The following is a 10,217-nucleotide window of genomic DNA, read 5'->3' as shown; positions in this document are numbered from 1 at the left end:
GGCTCAAGCCTTGTGATTTAGTTTCCTATAGGCCCTAAGATAACTTCTTTGAGAAGGAGTCTTCATGGTTTAACCTTTACTTCAATGGTTGAAGTTTCCTTCCAATGTGAGTTCTCATGTGGCTTAAACCTTAAAATTGTTGTTCAGCCGCCTCAATGACAATTTTTGCCCAAAATTGCTTGGATTTCCTTCATTTATTTTATTTTTCCACTTTGACTCTCTGTAATCATCAAAATCTGCAAAATAAATCAAATTTGAGTGATTTCTACATATATTTGATAGAATCAAAACACGATAAGTGCCAAATTGATTTCAAAATTAACTTATATTAGGCACTCATCAACTACTTATTGCGAATTATCAATTCTTTCCTTTTCAGCCATTCAACAAGTTGAGTTTTAATCATCATTGTACCATTGTGGCTTTAATAATCTAGACATTCTCTTACTACATAGTCTTGTCCTTGCTTATGGTTGGTTGTTAATCATATGCCAATGGTAGTTTAAATGCACCATCCTCCTTTAACCTTTTGATGTGCCTTTTAAGGATAAAACTCAAATAAAGTTCTAGATTTCAAAAGGACAATACCTCGAATGTAATGATTGACCCTAGTGATGTTGTCTTATAAGACTTAGTAACAGAACATTGGCATCGTTTGTAGGGAACAAAAATGATTTTCGTTTGCCCTCCATTAGGGATGGACCTTCATTCCCCTTAGACCTCGACTAGGAGTTTTGATACACCCAATATGATGGAATCATATCTGACGTACCTTCCTTAGTGTCATCTTTTGTATTTTTTTCATTTTATTGTATACGTGTCTTAGCTTGCAAGGAACATGAGTTACTATAAATACCCAACTCCTCTCTTGTATTTTTCACTTTTGAGAAGAATGAAAATTATTTTTCTAAAACCTGAATTAATTCTCCTTGAAAGTTAGGCTAGAGAATCCTAGGGATCCTCCTCTAGCCACCTTTCAAGCACACACCTCCATTTCTCATTTTCCATTAGTTTTTCGTGGTGGTCCATTAATTCTCTCCTCCACGCAACATCAGCTTTCAACCAATCCGCTTCAGCCTTGTGGCATGCACGTCAGTAGAGCCACTCCTTCCTTGTGCGCCTCGTCATCGTTCTCATTCTCTTCGCGCATCACTCTTCCTTTTGCGCATTCGAGAGAACATCATCATTTTCACATCTTCCTTGTAGAAATGCATTTCACTCTCTCTCGAGAGTTCTTCACAATAAGCTTGTTTTCTTTCACAGATTCCAGATATTCTTCATATTTCTACACTTTCATTGATTCATCTTCATCGTCCGCTAGGGATTTCCCCTTCTCACACCATTTTTTTCCATTTTAACTGATTGAAACCACTTTTGCTCCGATTAAACCAGTTTCCTCCGGTTATTCTTTATGTTTAATCTTCATTTTCACCGGTTAAACACAATTTTACACCGATTAATCAGTTCATTTTGAGTTTTGCCCCTTTTTTAGGGTTCCAACAGTCCATTTTAGGATTCTTCGTGTTTCTACGTTTTTCTACCGTTCAAACCCTAACTTCTTGTTTCTAGAGTTTGATCTTACTTTTGGTCCTATTAGGGTTTCAAGTTCTTTTTCTCCTTCGAGTTACATCATTTCCACTATGTCACTCTTCGTTGAGGAAGCCTCGAGGATTCTGAATCGCGCTCGCGTATCTTCTATCATCAAATCCTCAGGTCGTCTTCCATCACAATAGTTCCATCGCTTAGGAGTCAAGGCCAAAGATAATTTAAATACAATTTTTTCTTTCAACTTTCTAAAGTGCCTTTTAAGAAATATAATACCTTGATACAATATTGTAACGAAGTTCTCACTAGTTTGAAATAGGCCTTCCACGTCTCGCGTTTAGCGTTAGAATATAAAAAAGCTAAAGTTAAAAATGACTGGTGACATTGTTGTAAATAAATGTTCAAGGTAGATGTTAGAAAAGTCATTTTTTTGACGTCAAATAAACATATGACGTGGAAAATCTCATACTTCGATGTCAATTGGCGTTGGAATCGATGCTTTCGAAGTTATATAGTTGCATGTAACCATTTCTACCTGAACATAAATGATCCTTGGGTTGTCAAAATAAGAATTAGATGTCGGAAATCTCAAATTCCAACGTCAATTGATGTTGGAAATTTAATTTTTCAACATTATATAATTGCATGAATCATTTCAACCTGAACAAAAAGGGTCCTTGGGCCGTCAAAATATGAATTAGACTTTGGAAATCTAAAATTCCAACGACAATGAACATTGAAAAATCACCTTTTCGACATTATATGTCCTATAAATTTGGTATATTCATTAAAACGTTTGGCACATAAGTGAAAAATTTATTCACATAAAAGGTCTGATAAGTTAGATTCAAACGTCAAAAGCCTAAAAGACTTCAGATTCTACATTTTTTGACGTCTTATGTAATGTAAATTTTTTGTAAAAATAGAACCCACACACACACTATTTCTTCGTGCTTTCTCTTCTACTTGAACCAACATCTTTATTGACGAGTGTGAGGAAGAACAAATGTTACTTTTGTGTCACTTACCTGTAACGAGTGTAAGGAAGAACAAATGTCATTTTTTGGTCATTTACCATAAATGTATGTGTTTCCACTACATTGGTTACAGTTTTGTTTGTGTTTTAATTGATTTGTTTCGTGTTTTCATGCTCCATTGAAACTCCACCACAATGAACAATAGTGTCAAGAAGTTCTCCACTATACATGGTCCAAGGACTCCTTTCTATCAAGGCTAGTTTATTGGTTTTGATATACATTGCAATGTACTTATATATTATTCGATACGTAATTTTTAGTTTTCGTTATTGTACTTTGTGTCACTTACCTCTAATGAGTGTAAGGAAGAAAAAACGTCAGTTTTTGGTTATTTATCATAAATGTATGTGTTTCCACTACCTTGGTTATGATTTTTTTTTTTTGTGTTTTAATTGATTCGTTTCGTGTTTTCATGCTACATTGAAACTCCACCATAACAAACAACAGTGTCGAGAAGTTCTCCACTCTACATTGCTCCAAGGACTCCTTTCTATCAAGGCTAGTTTATTGGTTTTGATATACATTACAATGTACTTATATATTATTCAATACGTGATTTTTAGTTTCTGTTATTGTACTTCGTGTGTTGTTTCTTGTATATGTCATTGATTTTTATATATTTCATGTAAGTTAGATAATTTTTTTAATGTGATTTTTGGCATTTTATTTTTTATTCACTTTTTAAAAATAGTATGAATCAAAGTTGGATGAATGAACATCGTATCAATCAAGAGTATGAAAAGGAAGTTTTTAAGTATGGCGTTCAGCGGTGATGAACGTCAGATCTCCTTGTTTTTCAACGTCAAACAACATCTTTTTTTTTCTTCCGATGTCAAATTGACTTCTCCGCTATGACGTCAAAGTTTAGATAGAGGTTAAATGTCGAAAGTAACATACGTCAAAACTTATTTTTGTAAGAATGTCTAGATTTCAAATCGGACAATATCTCAAATGTAATGATTGACCTAGTGATGCTATCTTATCGAACTTAGTAACAAAACACTGATATCATTTGTAGATAACAAAAATGGTTTTCTTTAATCTTCTATTGAGGATGAGCCTTGATTCTCGTTATACCTCAACTAAGAATTTTAAATATCTAATAATTTTACATCACTTAAAACTCGAGCTAAGATAATTTAAATACAATTTTCTTTTTCAAGTTTTTAAAGTTTTAAGACATACAATATTTTGATAGACTATTGACTCCAAGAATCTCATCGGACTTATAAATGAAACACATCAATAAAACTAATTCATTGAATTAGTATATAATATTTTCAACTAGACTTCTTCGTTCCGTGTTTTTATTTCCACGACATATGTAACACGCATGCACAGCCATCGTTTACGAAAAAACTACCTACTGTTTCTAAAAAAACCAGCTAAGTCAATGCACTATTCAATTTCCCCTTAGAGTGTCGTTCATGCTATATGACTTTTATAGGAAAGTTAGATAGAAAATTTGAACATTTGTAAAGCATTTAAATACATTAAATTTAAATTAATACTATTTTAAATTATTTACTTTTTTGAAATACTTTTATTGGGATAAAATAATTTAAATTCATCAAAATTTAATTTTTATTAAGATAAAATATTTTAATTATTATTTAATACAAGAATTATTCAAATATTGATTAATAATTAAAAATAATAATATTAAATATTTCGTAGTTTTAATTGATTTTAGTTTTTTGGTTAAGAATAGTTTTCTTAAGAAAGATTAAAACAAAACTTTAAATAATTTACAATGATGAAAAAACATATTTTATTTTTCTTCAACCACCTTCATAAATAAACATTAATAGAGCTACATGAGCTGCTTATAAATATTTTGTATTAAAAAATATCTGTGGAAACTAAAAGACATCAATAGGTAAAAGAGAAGAATATAAATATATATAATAACCATTTTTTATTTAAAAAATTAATATATAAATATATATAATAACCATTTTTTTATTTAAAAAAGAATATATAAATAATTTTTTTTAATTTTATTAAATTATATGTATTTGATCCTTTTAAATTTATATACATTTATAAAAGAAAATTTTGACTGTAATTGTTACTTATCCACCATTGATAATAACTACTGTTGGGATGATAAATGTGACACCCGGATACTGGTGAAGGCGGGGAGTGATCACCGATGCAAGAGGCATGAAGTGCAAGGGACACAAACAAGGAGCGACTCCTGACAGACTTCAAGTGAAAGGGACACATGGATGAATCGAACATACACCAAAATGAGAGGGATCTAGAGACTATATAGGTATGAGACTATATAGTTAAATGATAGCTTAAAAGGATTGATTTGATTACTTATATCACCAAATGCATTTGCTTTTCGGTAGCCTAAACCTGTAAGAACTCCATGATTAAGCATGCTTAGCCTGGAGTAATTTAAAGATGGGTGAACTTCTGAGAAATTTTCCCAAAAAAATGTGCAAGTGAAAACAAATATAAGAGAAGAGATATTGATAAAGATTTTCTTCATAAATCACCACTCTTTTTGGCATATTAAGGTAAATATATATCATTCTTAGCAGGGTTACATGAAAGTTCATGTGTTATATACTAAGCTCAAACAACTGCTGAAGCACACTTGTTGTCCACTTTTAATCTACGAACTCAGTTATATAGACTTTTGTATGCCATATATAGTACCAAGAGATTGGTGATTGTGACTAACACAGAATTTACAAGAAGCCACAAAATTTAAAGCCAGAAAAAAATGACCAAGACCATGCATCTCACAATGATCCTTAGAAGTGAAAGTGTAAAACTTGATCAGTATACAAAACTGAACTATATGAGAGTAAACCTGAGTACAAAACTACATTATATCAAGTTGTGAGAAGCATCATGTCCTTGAATTCCTGAAAATCAAGTTTGCCATCAAAATTAGTGTCATAGGAGCAAATCATGGATGTGCTATCCTTGCCACACCTTTCATCCCACATGCCAAGCCTCTTCAACACACACTCAAGTTCTTGGCTTGTGATGAACCCATCTCCATCCAAATCAAACACCTTGAAAGTCTTCACGAGGTCCCTCTCCACCTCCTCAACTTCATCATCATCATCATCATCATTCTCACCCTCATGAGTTCCTTCTTCTTCCTCATTCTTCTGCTTCAGCATAGATTCATAAAACAACAAGAACTCACTCAAGTCAAGCTTCTTCTTTCCCACCAGAGACTCCAGCTCTTCCATACTGTAGTTGAAACCCGTCTTCTCTAGCAGCATTTTCAGCTCCTCAAGGCTCAAAAACCCATCTCCATTCATGTCCACTTTCTCAAAAATCCTCTGCAAATCACTGCGCGTTAGGGGACGCATTTGTTTTCCTTTTCAAAAGGGTGTTCGAATATAACAGAAAGTTTTTGTTTTTCTGCAACACTACACTCAATTGTTCATACACGCTAAGTGTATATATACATACACAGAAAAATCATGTGGGCACCACTGTGGGACATTATTGTACACAAATCTATTGAGAATTGTGATGTTGATGATGTGGCTGAGAATGATCCAAGTCTACAGGGCAATTGTATGGTAGTTTCACAGTCATTAGATATTTATGAGTAGAATGTTCTAGTCTATAGATTACTTTTCTTCTTCAAGTGTCATTTTCATCAACATTTTGATTGGAATAGAACTGACAAAGTGTGTATTTCAAAAGCGTGTTGTGTGCGTGTGGTACACTTGTTAAGAATCATCTAGAGAGTACACGTGTCAGATAGAAACAGAGATTTCTAGATACGATTGTTACTGTGTGCATAAACCACATAAATACTACGTGCTCTTTTGTTCTGTTGCTCGTTTTTATCTTCTAAAAGTATTTAGGTGTGTAGTGCGCAGAATAAAATTTATATTAAATAAAGTTATTATATTATACATTGAAATGTTTTAATAAACAACTTTTTTAAATATGTAAATTATATTTAAATTTGTGATACATAAACTATATTTGTAATATATGGTATTTTCAATTATTGTAATTTTTTGAGAAATACTCACATCAACTTAAAACTGATAATGTAAAAAGTAATAAACTGAAAAGGCTAAGAAACTAAGTTAAGAATAAAATGCTCAACTGGTGTTAGAAACATAAAAGAACATGTCATATGTACCTTTATGAGCGTAATGTTGAAAATAAAATATGTACAATCAAAATCTCATATATTAAACAGTAATATAATAGATTTCCATCAATATAGGAAGATTTTTAAAATTAAAAATTAGATCTCACATATAATATTATGTTTTAAGAACAAAATATTTTTTTAATATAAATAATATGCTTTGTCACTAATTTAAGAATTTTTTTAAGTATATTAGTGTAAGAACATATGTATGCATTTTGTTCCGCTCATGATGTTTCTCATGCTCTTTAAAACAAGCTTTCAGATGTTATTCCCAAAAGGAAAAATATTAGGGGAAGGCTTGAATTAATTGTTATGTCATACATTTGTCAAATTAATACATTTTATAAAATTTAATTTATATAAATTAGGAAAAAAATCTATAAAATCAAAAAGATCTTTTATTAAAAAAATTCAAAGAATCAAATATCTAAAAAATTTTGTGGCTTAGAATTAGTTTATGGTTTTTTTTATAGGTTGATTATTTTATTTTTAATAATATATTTATAATTTGAAAAGTTTTCTGATTAAGTTAATCTATTGATCTAATTCATACTATAAAGTTAAATATTCTTAAATCAAAATATAAAATTTTATTAACATTTAGTTTCTTATTTTTTAAATTTTATAAAATAACGTGTATTTTTATTCAATTTTAATATACAAAATTATTTATGTTAGATAAGTATTGTTTTATAAAAATAACAACTTATTTGATATTTTTATGGTTGATTCTTCTAGAAAAAATCATTTCATTTTAAACATAAATGTGCTTGTTATATTTTAGATGTCAAAACTTAAAATAAGTTAAAAACTTATTTATATATAATATTTTTTAAATAATTTATCAAAATAAATTCTAAAACCTTTAGAAACATGAAAGAATTAAAAGAAAATGTGTTTTTATAATTGTATCCAAATACAAGTAATTTCTAAACTTATAAAAGAATGACTTATTTTGAACATTTTTTTTTTCAAAATTACCTTAAAAAGTTTAAAGAAACTCAAAATATATTATATTTTCAACTTTTCAAAATAATAAAATCATATATCTAATTACAATTAAAAAATTATTTTGAATAGTTTTTTATAAAACCAATATTTATATATTTATATTTAAAGAAAAAAGATATTAGTAAAATATTATGCAAAATCATAAAACTGTTTCGAAAAATATTTCAAAACAAATGAAAAGAATGCATTAAGAATGAACTAATTTAATTTTGTAGGTTAGCCCCACTCTAATCCTATCCCAACCCACTTTGTGTGAGGTTTTAGGGGCTGAGGCTTTTAAAAAGCCCCCTATTAAATGAGTCAGAAATGCAAGGCTTGATTTTACTGGGGTGTCAGGGTGAGCCTATAAGCTATGAACTCAAATGACAACTCTATTTTTCTATAAAAATATTCCATTCATTAATGTATCGTACTAAACCAAAATAAAAATTTTGCATTTAAACTTTCTCAATTAATTGTACAAGTAAAAAATAAAAAAATTGCTAATAACAGTTGTTAATTGTTGTAAAATAAATTTTATAATAGAGAAAAGAAGAAAAAAAAGGAAGAAGAGAGAATAAGAGAAAATAAAGACTTATTTTCTATATATTATTCTCGGAGAAAAAGTTTTATTTATAATTTAAAGGATACAACTGAAGGGTTACATTAGTTAAATAAATTATGAGTAATTGTACTAAATCAATTAATTATGAGTAATTGTAGCAAATCAATGGACAACTATTTATTCATAACATTTCTCCTTGAGTATCATGTCCTGTGATCAGAGAATGTCCCTCGTTAAAACCTTACTAGAAAAATTCCTTCACGATAAAATCCTAATCAAGGAAAAAGAGTACATAATTCATTATTCTTCAATACAATATTATTCATCACATATTTTATTTCTCCCCTGATGTACACTTACATCATTCTCTATATCACCCATTTCAATTGTTGATTCTATTTGTTTCGAGAATAGACCACAACTTTGTCACACATGTTGAATTATAGACCTTAAACCAAACGCATTCACAACTTACCTCATATAATGCTAAAATTTTTGTATGATTTGATGATGTTTTTGCTATGGTTTGTTTCATAGACCGTCATTAAATCATTGTGTCACCACATGTGAATAAATATCTTGTTTGTGATCAAGCCTTGTGAGGATATAATAAATAATATGCATCTGCATAACTCGTTAGATCTGATTTTGAATTAATTTGTTAAATGAACTCATATCCATAATACTCTTAAGGTAACAAAGTATATGTTTTACTCTATAGTTCAATGTCTTCTTGTAGGTAAAGAGTTATAGTTTGCTTAATAAATTTTCTATAAATGTTATATAATGTCGAATATAATTAACAAGATACATTAGTGTTCCTATAACAGTAAAATATGGTACTTCTAAGCCAAGAAGTTCTTCATCATTTTTTAAGGTCTAAAAGGGCCTTTATCAACATCTTATGCCTCACAAACATCAGAGTGCATAATGAATGTCACTTGTCCATATAGAATCTTTTAAGCACCTTCATTATATAAGTCTCTTGATGTACACAAACACCTTTATTTAAATACTCAATTTGTAAAACTTTGTCCTTCCAAGATCTTTCATCTAAATTTTTTTTCCTTTAGCAATTAATTGTCTTTGTAACCTCATTAGGAGTTCCAATGATGTTTATGTCATATACATAAACAACAATTATGAAAAATTCATTTTCTGATCTTTTTTATATAAATACAAGTACAAATAAGATCTTTTTTGTACCCTTCTTTTAACAAGTACTCACTAAGACCGTTATACCACATAAGTCCTTATTACTTTAATCCATAAATGGACTTGTTCAATTTTATTAAATAATCCTTTTTAGAATTTGTATTGTTGGGAAAATTTCAAAAAGTTTCATCTAAATATCATTCTAAAGATAATCATACAAATAGGTTGTAACAACATCCATTAAACGTATATGTAGACCTAAGCTAATCAAATATCAAAATGCTGTTGCATCTAATACTAGTGAATAAGACTATTTAAAAATCAATATAATGTTTTTGTGAAAAACCTTGAGCAACTAATTATGCTTTTTATCTAACAATTTCACCTTTTTGTTTTTGTTTTTTGTTCAAAAATCCATTTGTACCCAACAAGTTTTACACCCACAAGTATGCGAGCTACAAGTTCAAAAACATCTTGTTTTGCAAGAAAATATAATTATACTTCTATTGCATCTTTCCATTTTTGGCCAATCATTTCTTTAATGACAATCTTCAACAATCATTTGTTCTTGATCTTTATTGTCATTCATAACATTCATCACTATATTATATGAAAAATATTTTGGGATTTCCACCTTTTTAATTAAGTCATCTTGCTTTTAAGCTCATTTTTTTCATTTGAGGGTTTTTATCTTTGGAACCAATAGGCCACGCTTCAAGCATGTCTTTGGAACTAACACGCCTACCATGCTTCAAGCGTGTTATGAATTAAC

The 10,217-nt window shown here is 29.5% G+C and overlaps 1 protein-coding gene across 1 annotated transcript; it reads right to left on the bottom strand.

Moving 5' to 3' along the window:
• Window positions 1–5,233: 5,233 nt before the first annotated feature.
• Window positions 5,234–6,012, bottom strand: LOC108337706 (probable calcium-binding protein CML44). The gene has a single exon (XM_017574281.2). The coding sequence runs from the start codon at window positions 5,924–5,926 to the stop codon at window positions 5,435–5,437; it is 492 nt and encodes a 163-aa protein (XP_017429770.1). The 5' UTR covers window positions 5,927–6,012; the 3' UTR covers window positions 5,234–5,434.
• Window positions 6,013–10,217: the final 4,205 nt, after the last annotated feature.

The sequence above is a fragment of the Vigna angularis genome, chromosome 7 (assembly GCF_016808095.1).
Source record: "Vigna angularis cultivar LongXiaoDou No.4 chromosome 7, ASM1680809v1, whole genome shotgun sequence".
NCBI lineage: Eukaryota > Viridiplantae > Streptophyta > Magnoliopsida > Fabales > Fabaceae > Vigna > Vigna angularis.
This window is presented reverse-complemented; position numbering and strand designations above follow the sequence as displayed.

Excerpts from the sequence above, each read along its gene's own strand:
- LOC108337706 (XM_017574281.2), bottom strand. The coding sequence starts at position 5,926 with ATGCGTCCCCTAACGCGCAGTGATTTGCAGAGGATTTTTGAGAAAGTG.